The sequence below is a fragment of the Anabrus simplex genome, chromosome 7 (genome assembly GCF_040414725.1).
Source record: "Anabrus simplex isolate iqAnaSimp1 chromosome 7, ASM4041472v1, whole genome shotgun sequence".
In the NCBI taxonomy this organism is placed as follows: Eukaryota; Metazoa; Arthropoda; class Insecta; order Orthoptera; family Tettigoniidae; genus Anabrus; species Anabrus simplex.
In genome coordinates this window covers 179,695,532-179,716,253 of record NC_090271.1, presented here as the reverse complement: position 1 = coordinate 179,716,253, position 20,722 = coordinate 179,695,532, and the positions used below count along the sequence as shown (strand labels likewise).

The 20,722-nt window shown below is 39.2% G+C and overlaps 1 protein-coding gene and 1 pseudogene across 1 annotated transcript in view; both read right to left on the bottom strand.

Moving 5' to 3' along the window:
* Positions 1 to 20,722, bottom strand: part of AlaRS (alanine--tRNA ligase, cytoplasmic) — a 449,485-nt gene that overhangs the window by 415,829 nt on the left and 12,934 nt on the right. Inside the window, exon 3 of the mRNA XM_067150816.2 lies at positions 647 to 835. Within this exon, the coding sequence (XP_067006917.2) occupies positions 647 to 835 (189 nt within the window). The remainder of the gene's footprint in view (positions 1 to 646; positions 836 to 20,722) is intronic.
* LOC137501513 (craniofacial development protein 2-like) overlaps positions 3,538 to 20,722 on the bottom strand; it is a 28,817-nt pseudogene continuing 11,632 nt past the window's right edge.

The window sequence follows — 20,722 nt, the reverse complement described above, 5'->3', positions numbered from 1 at the left end:
TTTTCCTGGCATTTTTTTTCCAGTTTTTCTCTTCGTAAAAACCTTACTCGAACTTCGGCGAATATTTGAAAAAAAGAATTAACCGAATTGGTCCAGCCGTTCCCAAGTTTTGCGCTTAGCAACACATTTAGCGATTCATTTTTATTTATATAGATAGATTAAATCTTAAAATCTTGTGGAAATTCTTTGTTCTTAAAATCCTGAATGCAAGCTCACAGCCAAATCACTCTGTCAAATGAAAATGCGAATCATGGAATCGGGAATCCTGGAATGAGTGTCATTACAAGTAATGAACTTCAGTCCAGTTCAGCAAAAAATAACTTCAGTCCAGTTCAGCAAAAAATGTACAAGTAAACCTAAAGGAAAGTTTGGTTAACATTTTGATTTTGCTAAGCTCTTTGTTTTTAACAATGTTTAAACTTTTCACAGGTGTTTGCAGGATATGAAGAGCGAGGATAAATAAGCTTGCATTGTATTTTGCACCTGACAGCAAAAGTTAATGTTTATCCACTGATTAAGAGCACCAGAAATCTCAATGACACACACACAGGGTCATAAACTGACAACATAACACTGACCTTAGGTGAAGAAATCAAAAGCTAATTATATAAATCTACAACTATACTACAAAGGTAGCCAAAAGTACCTTAAAATAATCTCCAAAAGACCAGTTACCCAACATCTCGAAGAAGGTATGATGATATACATCCTTCCCTACATCATCCAGGTCGTTATGCTTACCACCAGCTCGAATACATTTCTGAGTATTGACAGCCCTGACCAGCTTGGCTAGGTCACTGTTAGGATCCACAGAACCCAAAAAAATGGGTTTAAACTGCAAATAAAAGAAAAGATCATTAAACAAATTCAGAGACTTGTCAAAAGGTTCACAAATATCAGGTTCAATCAGCCTGTAGGCAAAATATTCTCAATACTCTCACCATGAAATTGACCCTTAAAAAAGTGAATTTGCCAACCTTAACCTCATAAAAGAGACTTTTGCCTGCGATGAAAAGCCATTCCAGGTTTAATAGGGGAGCAACAAAATAAGCAAAACCATCATTTGCAGTGATAATAGAACTCTCATTCAAGGGTTTAAGAAATCAAAGTCACATAGTTATACAGGGTGGATCAGCGGAACCTGACTATTTTCAGAACATAATTAAAATTATAAAATATAACTAAAATTTGTATTTACTGTTACATAACAATATAAAATTGAATGCCATTTAGTACTTTTTGCTCTTGATTCCTTTTTGTACTGTATGTGAAAGACAATTTCATATTCTATGACGATATAATTTATAATAGTATTTTTTTTAATACTGCAAACTATTAAGCAGTAAATGTATTGAAAAATGAAGTATACTTTGTCCTAGTGGCAACCCTATAATTAGGGAAGTTACAAAATAAAGTAATACTTTTTTAAAGGAAATTCTAAGTTTCCATAGAGGGAATTAGATATTTTTCCACCAATACAGCATGTCAAAAATCAGATGTAAGGCTTTTTTCAGGCATTTTGCTCTATCAACCAGCGTTTCTTCTTAGGTCTGACACTAGACTCATCAGAGTGGGATGTGTCAGACCCTACCCATTGACGCTGGAAAAATATCTAATTTCCTCTATGGGAACTTAGAATTTCCTTTCGAAATTGCTAGGCGGGCAATAATTCCATTGTGGAGATTTATCTCCCATATGCAGTTATCAGACTGTGCCTCTTATAATGGGCTTCTGATAAATTCACCTCCATACACCCCAGCGTCAGTGGGTAGGGTCTGACACATCCCACTCTGATGAGTGGAGATAAATCTCCACAATGGAATTACTGCCCGCCTAGCATTATCTCCCGTATGCAGTTATCAGACTGTGCCTCTTATAATGGGCTTCTGATAAGTTCACCTGCATACACCCCAGTGTCAGTGGGTAGGGTCTGACACATCCCACTCTGATGAGTGGAGGTAAATCTCCACAATGGAATTATTGCCCGCCTAGCATTATCTCCCGTATGCAGTTATCAGACTGTGCCTCTTATAATGGGCTTCTGATAAGTTCACCTGCATACACTCCAGTGTCAGTGGGTAGGGTCTGACACATCCCACTCTGATGAGTCTAGTGTCAGACCTAAGACTAAACTCTGGTTGAAAGAGCAAAACACCTGAAAAAAGCCTTACATCTGATACTTTTATTAAACACATTTTTCAAGTGTATTCAGCCGTTCATCCCACACTCCTCCAGTTTACCATGCAGGATTCACGTCGCTGCTAGAACCATGGTGCTTGGTAAAGCTGCAATAGTTTTCAGTATTGTAATCTTGAGTTTGTTAATGTTCCAAGGTTTTTTTTTAAACGTCTCCTAGTCCAGAAATCACACAACTTTGAAACATTTCTCGAACCACTGCCATTGATGTACTGGCATGATGGACTATTACTCCATCTGGCTGGAACCACACCATCAGGAGATATATTCCACGATGCATTTCTCGAGTAGTAAAGTTCCTTAATGCAGCAGAGTCCCAAAAACTCGGCCTAATGTGGACCGAAGGGTGGCCGAGATTGTGAAGATGCTGAGTTAACGGGAATAGGGTTAAAAAAAAAAAATACAGTAATGTACTTGCATGCACTGTGTGCTTAAGAATACAGCGGGTAATAAACTACCCAAATAGCCTTAAACAAAGGAAAAGTACGTACTTTATAGAGGCGTAGAGCCTTTGCTACATGAAAATGAATACACAGTGTGCATTAATTTACCTGATAAGACAGACCTCAGAAAAATACTTTATATAAAGGCATAAATAAAGCTGTCTATAATGATTAACTAGCCGACTTTGCAAAAAATGGCTACTTTTCCTCACTGCACTCTGCGCTTTGCTGCTCCATCACGAAGACGATGAAGGAATAGTAAATCCATTACCAACACACCTTGTTCAAAATACTGAATGGCGGTTTCAACAGCCTTTAGTTCCTCACTATGTGATATTCTAGGAGCTTGTACGGTGCAGTCAATATCAATGTCATCATTTTCTGGCAATTTTCATTAAATGTGACAACAGCAATAATTTCTGCATCATACATAACGTCTTGCTCAGTATCATTCTGGAACCACTGTTCAACATCATTTTCATCGGGTTTCTGCACATTGAGGAACTCTTTTCAGGAGGTCGAGTATGTTTACATTTTCTGTATCACGTTCAATGAACTCATTACCCTCGTGATCAAGAAGTTTTCACTAGGAATGAACTAGTGTTAATGAGTAACTCATTGCAGACTATGAATCTCATGTTAAATCCGTATTGACGATTGAACAAAACTATTTTAATCCTCCTAGACAATACTATATATTTTATGTTCAATTTAAACTTTACATATAAATAGACATGTTTCGACCCGGCAATGGGTCATCCTCAGTAAGACATGTAAATTGAATTAAAAACATAGGAAACACAAAATGAAATGTTAGTTGAAAAGGTTTTTTTAAACATGATGAAAGTTTTAAAATGTTGATCGTTAAAACAGTCTTGAGATGGAGGTCTTTCTTATTTCAATCCTTTGTTGTCCTTTGGTGTGGTTCAACTAGTATCTGTATAACTGTTGGCTTAGTTGTGTTCAGATATGGGCTGATATACACAGGCATAATTGAAGTTGAACCGTCTATTTTAGTCTGTCTTTGTGAGTAACCATCACAAAGACTATAATCACAATTATACTACAATAGAACAAGATCTAAAAATTCTACGTGAACAAAAAGGTTCACTACTCAACATTTTAGAGAATTTTTACATCAGTATGGATCAATATAAGAACCCAGCCCTCAACTTAAATGAGATAACTGGAAAAAAAAGAACATAATATGGGAACTTTTGTTCCGATCATTTGTAGTAAAAAATAGGAACATAAGAATAAGAAGTCACAATTAATACACTGTTTCAGTCAGATATTAATTGTGTATGGCTTTTAGTGCCAGGAGTGCCCGAGGACATGTTCGGCTCGCCAGGTGCAGGTCTTTTGATTTGACGCCCGTATGCGATCTGCGTGTCGTGATGAGGATAAAATGATGATGAAGACGACACATACACCCAGCCCCCATGCCAGCGAAATAAACCAATGATGGTTAAAATCCCTGACCGTGCTGGGAATCAAACACGGGACCCCCTGTAACCAAAGGCCAGCACGCTAATTATTTAGCCATGGAGCCGGACACCACCTCCAGGTGAAAAGCCTTGATAGCCAGACAGATAAAAAATTTAGTGTAACTCTTCGTTGTCCGTTTGCTTCTTATGTTACTGCTCTTGACAAAGAAAGAACCAGCATAATCAGCTCCTACATTAAGAAATGTGCGACTGACTCTCTTGTACTCTGGTCATAGGGAGCTGTCCCATCAGCTGTTCAACTGTTGACGCCTTGAATCTGGAAACAGGTTAGACATTTGTGGATGACTCTTCGAACAACTGCCCTGGCCGTGGGTATCCAGAATCTTTCTCTTAACGAATGCAGTTACTAATTGAGCATGTGAATGCTAAAGCCTAATGCGTTCTGCCATCATAAGAAGGTAGTCAGAGAACCCGGGTGATACAAGCGGGCCAAGCAATGTAAGTTAATTTTCATTCTTCACAACTTTATCTAAATATTGTTCATGTTAGTCACCCCCTTTTTTCCAACCTTAATTCAATCTGTATTTTGCATTTCACAGACTTAAATTATGATAGTGGCTGATATACTTTATTGTTCTGTTTGGATGACGTTCTAAATGATAATGGTTTGCAGAAAAGGAAGGAACCATAATCAAGGGATCCTACCCTGCCGCCAACATTCTGATGGTGAAAATATTTTCGACCAATGGAACTTGAACTGGCTAACCTAGGTGTCAGACCATACAGACTTGATGCCTTAACGATCATCCAGGGATCCTACCCTGCCACCAACATTCTGATGGTGAAAATATTTTCGACCAATGGAACTTGAACTGGCTAACCTAGGTGTCAGACCATACAGACTTGATGCCTTAACAATCATGGTTGTTGCCATAAATACGCATTGGTGTGTGCCTATCGGTTACTTCTTTCAGATGGGATTAGTTATGCAATGCTTGCAAATTTTGAATTATGACAAGGTTACTATAGTGTCACTGACATGAGATGGGTCAGCAAGTAATATAAACATGGCTAATCAGTTAGGCTGCAATATCAAGCATGATGGTTTATTGTCATCTTTTCCCCATCATATGACAAAATCTCAGATTAGCTTTTTCCTAGATCCATGTCACATGCTCAAAGTAGTTTGAAATACCCTGGGTGACAAGAAAATTCTGTATGAAAAGGAAGGGACAAATACAAAATCACTCGCGAATTTCCGTCAAAGTGAGGTTATGAAAATTAATCCTGTCTTTGTACGTTCTCTTGTTGGATTCTTCATCACAGTCCTCACTTGATGCTAACAAAAGCTTTTGTCGTAACGTGTTTATATCACTAAACTAAACTCTATGCCGAGAAACTAGTGTAATACTTTTTAGTTAACAGATGAAAAGGGAATCATCTCTTTGCAAGATTTCTGAAAATTTTTCACTTCATTTCTTTGCACTTTGCAAGCTAAATCTGAAAAGTGATGGTGGAACAAAATCTGAACTAAAAAGTGAAAAGTGAATAGTTGCAAAGTTTGTTCATGGAATAGGCCCCAGGAGGGATGTTTTGAATGTGAAATGTATGTGTTCCGAATAACTGTCTGTACAAGCTGTGTATGAAAGAGTGGGAAGAAAGCTTTTGTGTAAGGTTGGCAACCATGCTGGAGAGAAGGTGATCATCCAGTTAACGAACACCAATGCTTTTAAGAAGGCAACTGATAGAAGGGTGATGCAGCATGGAAGGATCATGGAGATAGTTTTGAAGTAGGGGAGGAGCTGTTACTATTAGCGCTGTTAACGGAGCGGTTGTTTACGGAGCGGAGGCTCCGGGCGCTTTCAATCGTTTGCCTCCAGAGAACCTCCGATTGAATTGCAAGCGCGTAGTTTGAACTTGGCACGGGAGAAATGAACGAGCATTTGTACAGGAATTTATAACTTGTCGCTATTAATGTGAAAAACTACGCCCCTCCGTTAATACTTCAGTTATTTGGCGATATTACAAATAGGCCTAGCATTCTTACGTACAGACATAATAATTATGTAACAGAACCTCCGATTGAATTACAAGCGCGTAGTGTGAACTTGGTACGGGAGAAATGGAAGAGCATTTTCTCAGGAATTTAAAACTTGTCGCTACTATTGTGCGAAACTAGGCCCCTCAGTTAATACCTTAACTATTTATCGATATTACACATAGCATTCTTATGTACAAACATAATTATGTATTTTCTTAAATATAAACATGTTATAATTCAGGCCTTGTCCGTGACTGTAAATTACTTCGTTATGAAATAATTAATACTATTATCATTGCATGCCGGGCTGAGTGGCTCGGACGTTTGAGACATTGGCTTTCTGACCCCAACTTCGCAGGTTCGATTCTGGCTCAGTCCGGTGATATTTGAAGATGCTCAAATTCGTCTGCCTCGTGTTGGTAGATTTAATTACACGTAAAAGAACTCCTGCGCAACCAAATTCTGGCATCACGGCGTCCCCGAAAACCTTATAAGTAGTTAGTGGGACGTAAAGCCAATATTATTATTATTATTATTATTATTATTATTATTATTATTACTAGCTGATGTACCCGTGCTTCGCTACGGGATTCTCAGAAAGACTGACTTGGTGGTTTTCCTAACTGAATTCAACATAGGTCATTACAAAAACGTCAGTAGGAATGTAGCGATTGAAAGCAATGTTATCATATAAAATACTCGAACAAATGAAAAACCGCACACTTTCTCACTTTCAACGAACAGTACTACAGTGCCGATCTAAGAGTCCAAAGTTCCAGAACTGGAATAACCAGGTCGCAGACTGCCGTGACCACTCCTCTGTCATTATTTCGTTAAATATGCACACTACTCATTCCAATCAGTGGCTCAGAGTAGGGATTTTATAGCTCGAATACAATGACGAACCAGTGTGTTACGTACCAGATATATCAGAAAATGTATGAACCAGAGGAATGGCATGCTAAAGAAGAAAGTTATCTTACACCCCAGCTACTTCCCACCAATATACAGGCAGGCTGTTACAGTCGGTACGACCAAGCGAGTTGGCCGTGTGGTTAGGGGCGCGCAGCTGTGAGATTGCATCCGGGAGATAGTGGATTCGAACCCCATTGCCGGCAACCCTGAAGATGGTATTCGGGAGATGATGGGTTCGAGCCCCACTGTCGGCAGCCCTGACGATGGTTCTCCGTGGTTTCCCATTTTCACTCCAGGCAAATGCCGGGACTGTACCTTAATTAAAGCCACGGCCGCTTCCTTCCACTTCCTAGACCTTTCCTATCCCATCGTCGCATAAGACCTATTTGTGTCGGTGCGACGTAAAACAACTAGCAAAGAAAAGAAAAAAACATTGAATGACAAGCGCGTAGTGTGAACTTCATACGGGAGGAATGAACAAGCATTTTCACAGGAATTTATGACGTCGCTGTTTTTGCGCGAAACTACACTCCTTCTTTAACTTTTTTTAATGCTATTTGTTCGGGGCGTCGACCTATGAAGATCCTTTGCCCCTATTTGCACCATATATGAGGAAACCTGCGTGTATTATGTAAATGGCGGTAGGGTAAAGTGTTGAGTGCAAGGAAAGGAACGTTAAGGATGACACAAACACCCAGTCCCCAGGCCAGGGATATTAATAATTTACAATTAAAAAACTGACCTGGCCGGGAATCGAACCCAGGGCCGCCAGGTGACAGGCGGACGCGTTGCCACCTACACCGCAAGACCAGTGGTTAGTAGTCATTTGTGCCATGTTTTACAGAGCAGCATTTACAGATTTGAACCGCTTGAACTCCTCCCTCCGTTCGTAAATAATCATTCCTTACTTCTGCCACGTCTTTCACGTGTTTTACATATGTCCAGAAATTAAAAACGAATTCAAATTTAACTTGAAATTACTGTATTCTAGCGCCAATATAATGGGAATATTTCCATAATAATGATAATAATAATAATAATGAACGAACCACTGTGTACGTTCTGCACAGGTAGGGTCTGTACTTTTCTGAGGAACAACTGAACCTATTAAGATATATTGTTTGTTGTATCTACAGGGTTTATACCTACAGGTATATGGGGTATGTATTGTATGTCGATATAATTGCATTTTTGTTTATGTAGGTAACGATTTTTATAGGGCGCCTACATTCATGGACGTAAGTTTGAAATTACAGCCCACTAAGTCCTTACACTCGGAGCTACTGTTGCGAATAGAGCTGGGAACGGAGCAGTTGCTCCTATGATTGCAATCGGTAGTGCGAGTGAGCACTCCCTCCGATATTCTCCGGTAGTCAACTGTTGCTGGGAAACCAATCGGTGCTTCGGCACGCGAGCGGAGGACGGAGCAACAGTACTGAATGTGTGCCTCGCTTGCCGTTCCATCCGTGGTGCGCAACGGATGTGCTAGCGACATAGTAAATACTGCTTTATAAGTATGACGAAGGAGAATATAGGAAATATATACATTCTCATTTATCGTTCGTGGTCCATTTGTCGATTACTTTTGTAAAAATTTGCTTTACGTCATGCCGTCTTATGACGACGATGTGATAGGAACGGCTAAGGAGAGTAATTTCTAGGCGTGAAAATGGAAAACGACGTAAAACCATCTTCAGAGCTGCCGACGGTGGGGTTCGAACCCACTTTCATCCGGAAGATAGTGGGATCGAATCCCATTGTCGGCTGCCTTGAAGATGGTTTTCCGTGGTTTCCCACTTCTCCTCCAGGAAAATGCCGGGATGGTACCTAACTGAAGGCCACGGCCACTTCGTTCCCACTCCCAAACCTTCCCTATCCCATCGTCGCCATAAGACTTATCTGTGTCGGTGCGACATAAAACAAAACCCAAAGTCTCACGCTCCAGGACACTGGCCTTGAGGCGGTATAGGTGGGATCCCTCTCTGCGTCCGAGGGAACACCCAACCCTGGAGGGTAAATTGATGGAAGGATTATTATTATTATTATTATTATTATTATTATTATTATTATTATTATACTCCCATAACCACTTCTGTGGTTTTTTTGTGACGTTAAGGTGCCGACATTTTGTCCCACAGGAGTTCTTTCATGTGCCGGTACATAGCGGCGATTAGGGGGAGGGGCGAGAGGGGACAGTCGCCCCCCTACTTTGTGGAGAAAACTTTGCATTTGTATTCCGTTTTAGCTGGATGAAACAAGCTATTATAGGAATTATTAAAACAAGCAATTTGTACAAGCCCTGTTGTCTTATCAGCTAATTATTTGCTTTAATTAATAACGAAATTATTAGCGGAAATAGGCAACAAAGTCGTTCACGCGGTTAAACGATTTGTATAGCGCCACAGCGAGTACTGTAGTGGAGACTTTGTATGTGCTGTGAGGAAGGGTACGCGTGCATTCGTTAGTCTGGCAGTCTATTTAGTGTCAGTTAGTTTTTTTTTTAGTTTGTAGTCAAATACTAAATGATTTTAATTATATAATCACGCCGTACGTCTATTTAATTGTAATACATGTGTAATATTGTTCCTCTCGTGAAAGTTTTATTGTATAGTATTGAATCAAAATCTCAAATAAATATTATCAACACAGGTAAGTTGGTAGGCTGAGAATCTTTACCTCTCTGTCGAAATTCCATTTGGTAGCTTTTTTTTTTCAGTTTTAATGTATAACGTATATACCCCCCCCCTCCCCGCTATATCCCACAAACTGGGGTACTTTGTTGTCTTTACATTTCCCCCCCTATTTCTAATTCCCAATCGCCGCTACTGCCGGTACACCTGACCACCTTCAGGTACCGCCGAGCAAAGTCGGAATTGAAACCGCAAGCTTGAGCTCAGAAGGCCAGCGCTCTACCGTCTGAACTACTCAGCCCGGTACAGCATACAACCAGTTTCAATCAGTTCGTACTCTTCAGTAAAAATTGAAATGGCGTATTACTTTTAGTGCCGAGAGTGTCTGAGGACAAGTTCGGCTCACTAGATGCAGGTCCTTTGATTTGACGTCTTTAGGCGATCTGCGCATTGTGATGTGGATGAAATGATGAAGAAGACGACACATACACCCAGTTCCAGCGCCAGCGAAATTAGCCAATTAAGGTCAAAATTCCCGAACCTGCCGGGAATCGAACCCGGGACCCCTGTGACCAAAGGCCAGCACGCTAACCATTTAGCCATGGAGCCGGATGTACTGTTCCGTAATAAATGAGCTACGAGTATAATTAATGTAAGAACATCGTATATAATACATGTTTACATGCAATGGAATATAATTACCACTTAAACTATTTTACTACCAGTATTAACAATTTTGTTTACGCATTTGCAACGGTATAATATATGCCAATATTCAATCTACAGTATTCTATCCACCTGTACCTATTGCAAACTGAACGTCAGCAGATCAAAATCTGTTATTCATAACGTAACAAATAATGCGGCGATCTTGAAACGACTACATCATTTGAATGACAAACGTAGGGGAACACATGTATCTGTGGAATTAGTACTGAAATCTAAATTGTAATTCCTCCTAAGATCACCGTTGCAACATTGCCCACATCAAAGCATTTGAATTTTCCGCCAGTGAATTCAATCGGAGGACTACCGGAGGTCTCCGGAGGAGCGCTGTAATCGTATTATCCGATTCAATCAACAGGAGGTCCGCCTCCTCTTCACAGCGCTAGTTACTATAGGTTCCACACATTTCATCTGCTGACAAGGAAATTCACAAGTTTTGTAAATGGTATCAGGGACCTTACATTATAGGTAAAAAAGTTGGAAAATGTGCTTATCTGTTGAACAGTAAAGGTGACATGATTGGTACATACAATATTCATAATCTTAAAGAGGTATGTACGGTGAAGTATTTAAGTTTAGATGTTCTATGTAAGTCAACAAGAATGTGTAAATTTTTGTCATCTCGAGTGAACTTGACTGGCTGTGTAGACTTCTATTGTGAAAAGACTGTGATTTGATCAGAAGTATAGTAAATTAATCACAAATCAAGGGGAGGAATTGTAATCGTACAAAATTTCAACCCCACGTCAAGTCAGTTTTTTGTATTTATGGCAATATTTACGCCAAATTAGAGGTTATGTATTTATTTTGTATTGTCAGTATCATGTATTTCACTGTAGGAATACTGTATGTATTTATTGATGTATAAAAATCATTATTCAGACATTGTAAGAACTCTGTATTAAATTGGTGACATTCCGAAGCGGAAACTGGGAAAACTTGGTCAAGCAAGAAAACTAAGTATAGAGAAAGTTGTGCAAGATGTTGGTTTGCCCAAAATGATGTGCGTCTCCCAACAGTTTTCAAGACGTCAGTACGCCAAAATTGACCATCAAAATTTCGAAAACGGCGTGCCATGTGTGACAGATATGAAAGATTGTGATTAGTTAGGACAGAGAAAATCATGTGACTTGAAGTTTATTTTATGGCTGGTTTGACTTTCAACTTCAATCAATCTACCACTACAGATCAATTTGAGATGGTGTAGCGGGTTATACTTAGGTTCGTGATCCCGTTATTCAGACTAGCCAGATTACAGATAAATTCAAGCTACGAAGGTTTTGTGTGTATATGTACAGTTGAGTTCAGTGTGTGGCAAAGAGCGGAGAAAGTCAGAATATAATGTTTGATAGCAAGGTCATCGTACCAGCTAATTTATTAAGCAGCCTGTTATTATGACATGTAAATTCAGTGCGTATTGTGAATACGAAGATATAAACAGTGTATGTCCGATGTAATTTGTGTTATGTGTTATTGAGGTGGTATGCCATACATTGTATTAATGTGGTCAAATTTTTAGTGTTTATTTCTTGCATTATCGTTTTGTTATCTGTTGTGAAGAATATTGAGGTAGTTAAGTTTGGAAGTATATTTATATATTTTAATAGACAGTGTGTCATTTCACAAAAGAATATAACCTTGCCAGTATATCCTAATGCATTTTTCACTTCAACAAGTCAACAGGTTAGGTAAGCAAGTCGGGATATCATCAGCCTATGACCCCACCCTGGATAAAAATTTATTCTCATGCTTATTTCATATTGTGTATCATCAAGTACACTGGCACCCAATCAGTTTTCTTTTTGTTAGTTGTGTTCCATAACAGTGAATTAAGTGTAAATGTATTGGGAAGTCCAGAAAGCTGTAGATGCCACTTGGGTGCTACAGCAGTTTAGTTATTATTCTTCTTATTATTATTGTTATTATTATTATGGATGTATGAGAATTACCCTGTGTAGTGCAAGTTTAAAAGTGAACATCATCAGTTTGAGTCCTAGTAAGCTTGCGAACACATTGTGGAGCTTGTATTTGGTTGGTACCAGTATAACTGCATGTTGAAAGAAAGATGTATCATGTGCGTGTACCATGATTTAATGTTATTCTGAAAGGGATAAATTGAATTTGTATTGTAAAGGTGGACTTCTCTTTATTTTGAACATAAATCACTCGCTTGATTAAAAAAGATTTATTGCACTTACCTAACAACACTTAGATGACACATTATAAATACAGAATATTAGCTACTGGTGGGAAGATGCCCTTGATAACAGTCAGTCACATCCTCTCATCTCATCTCGCTAGAGGCACCGAGAAGCACCCAAGCTCATCCCCTTCCATTCACACCACTTCCGGGTGGGACCTTCAAAATGGATATACTGTACATTGAAGGGTGCTGCTATCTGTCCTAAAGTGGTAGCGAGCAACTAGGTGGACTAGCCATGGCTAGGCCGGAACATGTTCCACACCAATGAATCGCCGTGATTCAACAGAATTAAACTGCCTGATATGCCCTCATGATAGTTCCATTCAATTCAAGCACCACACCGGCACTGACACACAGAGTTCAGGTTCAGTAACCAAAATGAATTGATCATTCAAAAAAATATACGTATAAACATAAGCAACACAGAAACATAATCAACAAAAATATTCACAACACTGTTAAAAGAAGGTACTAAATAGTTTGTCTGTGTCCTCATCTGTATTATGCAGTATGAAATTAAGAAATGAAATATGCACACACATTGTAGAGTTTTCAGCTCAAGTCACAAACACAACACCATAATTATACAGTCTGAAATGAACAAAAGAAACAAATATTCACAAGAACACACACATTACAGTGTTAACCACAACGATCCTGTTTAGTGTTCAACAGGTAATAAAATTAATTTCTTAACAGGTCGTTTAAAAAGACCACTGTTTGTTTTGGTGGTAGCCACTCATGCGGGTCCATGCTTCCCAGCGTGAACAGTCTCCACCACAGCCAACATCCAACAAAGAGGAGGAAGGTTTTCCTCCTTCAGAAGAACAACTGTTCTAGCAGCTAGGTTCTCCTTGGAACAGGTCCATTTCTTCCTCTGCTGCAGTGAATTCAGGTAATCGGCAGACCACCTCTTCCACAACTGCTGCTGCATTGCCTGGATACGCTGCCAGGTCAGTAATGTCAGGCTCAGGAATGGTTGTAGGGGAGGGCACCAATTAGGAAGTGAGCAGGTATTAAGGTCATTAGGGTCATTGGATATGGCAGATAAGGGGCAAGAATTAAGACATGCTTCTATCTGTGCAGTAAGGGTACATAGCTCCCCAAATGTCAGTAGTGCATTACCCGCCTCTTCTCAAGTGGTATTTCATGGACTTGACAGCTGCTTCCCAAAATCCGCCAAAGTGTGGAGAGCTGAGAGGTATAAAGAACCCTCCATCGCTAACGAAGTCCTCATATCTTCACAAAAAAACTGGTTGAACGGAATAGTTTTCGCAGATGCTGCATTCTTCTGTTGGCACCAATGAAGTTAGTGCTATTATCACTATAGGTGATGGAACATTTACCACATCTAGTTATGAATCTCCTCAGGCCTGCCATGAAGGCATCAGCAGAGAGGTCACTCACCACCTCCAGGTAAAAAAATGAAATGGCGTACGGCTTTTAGTGCTGGGAGTGCCCGAGGACATGTTCAGCTCGCCAGGTGCAGGTCTTTTGATTTGACGCCCGTAGGCAACCTGCGTGTCGTGATGAGGATGAAATGATGAATACGATACATACACCCAGCCCCCGTGCCAGCGAAATTAACCAATGATGGTTAAAATTCCCGACCCTGCCGGGAATCGAACACGTGACGCCTGTGACCAAAGGACAGCACACTAACCATTTAACCATGGAGCCGGACACCACCTCCAGGTGAAGAGCCTTGATAGCCAGACAGATGAAAAATGTAATGTATCTCTTCATTGTCTGTTTGCTTCTTATGTACCCATCTTGACAAAGAAAGGACGAGCATAATCAGCTCCTACATTAGGAAATGGGCGACTGACTCTCTTACGCTCTGGTCACTGGGAGCTGTCCAATCAGCTGTTGACGCTGTACCATTACGTTACAGTTGAGGTGATCATTAACATGGAGATGTAGCGGATAAAATGGCGCGGAGCAGCTTCAGACAGCACAAACATATATGTAGTGTATCCAAGAGGCAAGTTGATCGTAATTAGAAGGCGGAGACTTATAAAGACTGACGAGAAAGGAGTTTCTTAGAGAGAAAAACTATGGTCATTAAAAAAATAATTGAATTCAATCTATTCTTAACTACCTTGGAAAAGAAGATCGAATTTGAAAAAATAGTAATTTACTGCGAACCAAGAAGAGTGTTATTAACGTACAAGAAGAAAGTCGAGTAATAATAATATAAATTCTAGCAGAGACTTTAGCTATTTACGGCTGCAAAATAAGCCGAGACAAGAGGAAAACGCATACATTTCTGTTTAAAAATATTTGAGTTAAAGAAAGCTACGAACCAGTGTAAGATTGAGGAGAAAAGGGTGAATTACAGTATAATAAGTGGCTGAATACCATTAAGAACAGCAGAAATATTAATTAGAAGCATTAGTCAACGTTCAGCAGACGATATATTTAATGAGAATAAGCCATATTGGATATGCATAGAGAGAGAGCACAATTTTGAAGTATTAGGAAATACTAGCAACCATTCATATTTGCTAGAAGGATTATAATGGAAGAACTAGCTCTATATTCTGCCCACATAATACTGTTTTCTTCTTGCATGGACACTGGCGATATGATGAAACACGCTTAAACTGGTGGAGAAGGACTGCCCAAGATGCTATGACTCAAACCAAGGCTGCCGAGACCGATGCCCAGCTGTGACGTATACGGAGATGGAAGCTGATTACTCAGAGATGGCATAACACATGAGCAGGAGCCAGCAGCTGACTTAATCGAGACGAGATAAGTAATAAGTTTCCAAATTACCTGTTCAAAGTTATTTGTAGTTGTTGAAATAAAATAGTAGGAGTGAAGAATTGCTTACAAATAAATTATATGTGCCAGTTTGTGATTGTCAGTGCTAGATTTTAAGAAGTTAACCGCGAGCGTGTGCCAATTTGAGTAATAGTTATACTCATAGTATGATTTTAGGTTATTGTAAGCATATATGGAGTGTGTATATCGAAGTTAATGTACCAATCTACTCAGAAAGGTTATTTAGCTTTGAACTAGGTGAGATGAGGAAAAGAATCTATGAATTACAGAGTATAACCTGGATACTGAAGAGACCAAATCGGCAGACATGGCCATTATGACTGTATTATAAGAAGAAATGGATTAAATATTGGGAATTCGCGGTTAATAAGAAGAATATGTCATCGATGGACTAAAAAACTGTAACAGAGATGTTGTTTAGAAGAAATAAATTGAGAATATATATATGCAGATGAATTTATAAGAAGAGATATATGAGAAATATGAAGTAATGAGAGTATTGGAGTATATTATTTGTTTCATTGTGTGAGCAAATGAAGGAAGATGATGTTACGGATTTATGTGTTAGTTATGGATATTGTATGATAAATAAGACGCAGGCTGCGAGGTTAGGTCATGCTCATATGAATATAGAGATACACTCCAGATGATTAAATGTCGATTGGTAGTATAACATGAGAGATTATGCAAGGTTAATTGAATCTCACATACTTAATGGAGTAGATGTAGGGATATAAAGGAACATCGCCTTACAGAACGAATGTTTCCCAATGAGAATGTAGATAGGTGAATTGAATTATAACGAAGTATTGGCACAGCGGTAAATTATGTAAGAGTTTATTTCAGTTATAGTAGCATATATATAATCGTACGGCACGATTTTCATAGTTTGTACTGATTGGCTATTCTATGTGTGGCACTTATTAAGAATATATTTGATTTCCACTGGCATGTACGAATGAATATGACAATATTTACTTAGTATTACTATTGATATAGTATTTTAAAGTGTGGTGACAGTTTGATACCACATTCAGGAAACTTATTATCTCGTATCTCTAAAAGTTAATACAAAAATCCAAACTAAATATGAAGAATCCCCACATCCACCAGAAATAAAGAATCAGACCTCATAAGAAGATAAAGAATGGGTGAACCCTGCTTTCGCAGGGCTCCACACGTAGGTCTGTGAAGACCCTTTGTGTCCGACCTCATAAGAATTAACCCCATGTACTATTTGAATGCAAAATGATGAACTGAAATAATTCAATGAAGTATTAATGACAAGTTATGAATGAAGGAGTGTAGTAAACCCAATTTCAACTATGTCAATTGAAATAATTTATGTATTTAAGTTGAATGTGTAACATATTTTCATTTTCTTTTCTCTACAGCCTCCAATTCAATTTAATCTTATTTGATACCATATTAGCATGCTAATAAACTAGTGTTAGGATTATTTCTGCGTTTTCTTTCTGAAAATAGGTAATGATATGTACCCATAAGGTAGTATAAATGATAATAGTAATAATCTATGAGATGATATGATCAATATCATGGTTACTTGCTTGAATATATGGGGTTGAATGATTGCTGTGCAAATATTTTTACTCTTCATGGAACCTGTGATTATATTAACAGTTTTTATGGACGAAGTTGATATTTTTACCCTGAGAAGCTGGCGGGAACATTTGCCTACTACCACCATATATGATTTATGCAATTAACCCTCATTCTTGAAGTAGATTAAAGAGATGATGTTGGGTGGTAAGGGATAACGCCTAGAATCTAAAAACAGGTTAGATATTTGTGGATGCCTCTTTGAACAACTGCCCTGGCCGTGGGTATCCAGAATCTTTCTCTTAATGATGCACTTACTAATTGAGCACCTACAAGCTAAAGCCTAATGCGTTCTGCCATCACAACAAGGTTTGTGAGAGCATGCTGGGGAGGAAGGATAAGCTGGTGCTTAGTATCATTTTTACAAGTCTTCCTCCTACCCTTAACATTCCCTTACCGTCCAACAAAGGATATAAATTTGCAATTTTACTCTTCCTTGAGATGCAGCATTTAGAGTTGATTGGCTATTTCTTGAGCATAACACACTTGCTGCGGAATTTTGATACAGGAGTGCAAGGCCATCTGCAGCTCTTGTGCACTTAATATCCCTAACCTCTTGTTTTGAGGATTAGCACTATTGTGAATGAATCGCCAACAATATGCAGTAACTCGAGTCAGTCGGGACAGTGACGAGTACTTCAGCATAAGGTACCTATCAACATGACTACGGGAAGCGTACTTCGTGACCCAGGTAGTTACTCTTCTGCATGGGATGAGATTGTGTCTGGCCATGATTCAGTGGGCTCTGTTAACCAAGATGATCCGTGCCACCACAGGTTCATACCTCGTAGTTGTCCTGGAGCAACACCTCTGGATATTAAATCTGCTGGATTGCAACTGGTAGGAACATGTCTCCATTCTGCCGTATGAGAATATTCTTGAATTGAGGAGACTCTGTTGACCACAAATGTTTTCCAGCCTGTAGCAGGAGATGCGATCCAAGCTAAGACAATCGTGGAGTCAGTCCAAAGGTACAGCTTGCTGACTGGGAGAGACAAAATTGAAAGGGTCTTGTGAAGTAGTTGGGCAAGTAGTAGAGCTCCACATAGTTCAAGTCTTGGTAGTGTCAGTTTCTTTACCGGTGCTACTCTGGATATGGAACATAATAATCTGACACAGATCTGCCTCCTTTTGTTGATAGACCATACATAAAGACAAGCTCCATAGGCTCATTCTGAAGCATCAGAAAAACCATGAAATTGTACATCAACAGGGGGTTTCTTACATGTGACTAACTGCTCAATATAAAATTCTCTTACTGCCTGCAGCTGAAAGTGAAGTTCTTCCCATTCTCTGACTAGTTGAGATGGGAGTCTGTCATCCCAGTTCAGATTGACTAGCCAAAGTTTCTGCATAAAAATCTTGTTTAAAAAAAATTACCAACAGACTGACTAACCCAAGTGGATCAAATATTAATGCAATAACAGATGAGACTTTTCGTTTAGTTACATGAATATCAGCATATTAGCCTCATAGTGCCAGGCCCGGGTGCTCACAGTAAGCCAAGAGTGCCAGACAGATTTAGAGGATTTTGCAGGTTCTCATTCTCTGGGCTAAATAGTTTACAAATATTATCACTATGACTTGAAATTTTTAATAAATGTTAACAAGAAGACACTCTTACTGCTGACCTAAATTACACACTAAAATGCTCTTGGGTATTTTGAAACAAAATACTTTCCAAACAATTTTCACCAAAATTTAAAAATTGGAAACAAAACAGAAAAAATCAGAAAATTCAACTCAATGATACATATTGATGACTTCCTTGAAATGTCCTATTTCAGATGAATAAACATGTACAGTTTCACATTTTTATCTTGAGTAGTTTAAGAGTTATGTGCAATGGTATCGTAATACACAATTGGCATGTTCAACAATGGGTTTGAACCTGGCACATGGGTTGTAGTCAGAGTGACCAGATGGTGATAGATAATCATTGTTCACAAGATGAAAGCATCTCAAGATCAATTGGAATCTGTTTCTTGAGAACATATTTCCAAACCATGGAATATAATGGGAGTTTTTGACCCAATAAGAAAATATGCTCGGCCTTTGAGTTTTACCCATTTCCAACAAAACAGCAATGAAAGTCTTCATTTCAGTCAGTGCAACCGGACGCCACTGCTATGCTCTGGAATGTGGTGACAAGACATGACTTCTCATATCTGTCTCTGCAGTTATGAGGTTCCATAACTGAGTCATGAAAAATAAAATAATAATACGCTATAGGTTTTGCATCTGACGAAGAGGCATGTCTCGGGCCAGGAGTACCACAATAATCGGATGAGGGTTGGTATTTTGTATCTTGACCTAACTGAATTTCACAGAAAACAGGAAATTATTGCTGTTGGATATTGTTACAGCCGTCGTCATCATCAGTACTGTCACTCAGACGATCATTACCACTTTCACTGTTTACACTCAGACAATGAGCACATGGTCGGGTGTTTAGAGGAAAATCACTGTTATCACTCCCAATAACACTTTCTCCTTCCTCACTTGTTGGAGGAAATTATTCCTCATCCGAGTCTTCACCATCCTCTTCTTCACTTAAACTATTAAAATATACAGCCAGTTCGTCATCATGAACAAAATAACTTCTCCCACAGTGTCACTCATATAGTGGTACTAATCACAGGCAATGCCCAGACCCGTGGTGTTTCTCACAATGGTACTAATCACAGGTACGGGAAAACCTGTACAGGCTCACCTTCTCCTGCTACTAATCACAACCTATTGTGTACATAACATAGTGGTACTACTCGCAAGTAAAGGCGACCCATGGTGTTCCCCACTTGATGGTACTATAGGTCTTTTCTGCTCTGATGGCAGGCGGCCTACACACTGTCAGGGGAAGCAGGGAGCATGGAGCCGACCAATCCAGCATGACCTGAGAGGCCGTTAATGGAAAGAGACAGCGGCCACAATTACAACGTTGCCAGGAGCACCCGCGTGTGTGTTAAAGTTGTGTTGAAATCCACATAACTTTGAAACACAGAGCTTCATATGTTATAGTTTGAGTATGGCCTGTGGATGAGTTCTATTGTGTTCATGTGGTATTGCGTGTCACAAGAAACTGAGTGAATTGGCTGTGCAGTTTGATCTCATTGCTGTGAGCTTGCTTTTGGGAGATGGTGGATCGAACCCCACTGTCGGCAGATCTGAGTTGTGGGTTTTTTTTTTTGTTTTTTTTTTGTGGTTCCCTCATTTTTACTTCAGGCTAATGCTGTGGCTCTACCTCTATCAAGGCAACAATTGCTTCCTTTCATGTAAGTCATAGCCCTCTTTCCTGTCCCATGCTTGCCTTACAACCTGTCTTCAATCAATGTGATTTAAGCCAATATATATAAAAATCTGGTAATAAGTTTTGACTCATTAGTGCCCCTGTACATTTCCTGGGTTTCCCTAATGTGGTAAGCTTGAGATACACCAACTTGCAAGCTAAAAATATGTTTAAAATGGCCTCCCATCCCCTACTGCTTACTGAAGAAGGAAGAAGAATAAAACAACATCCAAGCAAAAAGGACAGATAGGTCCTACATGGTAAGTCTTTGAACTTATGGAAATTGCAACAAAATATACAATCCAGTTCTCTCTGTTCCCCTTCCCCCTCTCTTTAAGAAATCGGTTATAGTAATGCGTACATCAAAATAAAGGCAGGTAAGGTTTAGAATTAATTTAAGCAAGTGCAGGAGAGAATGTATGAC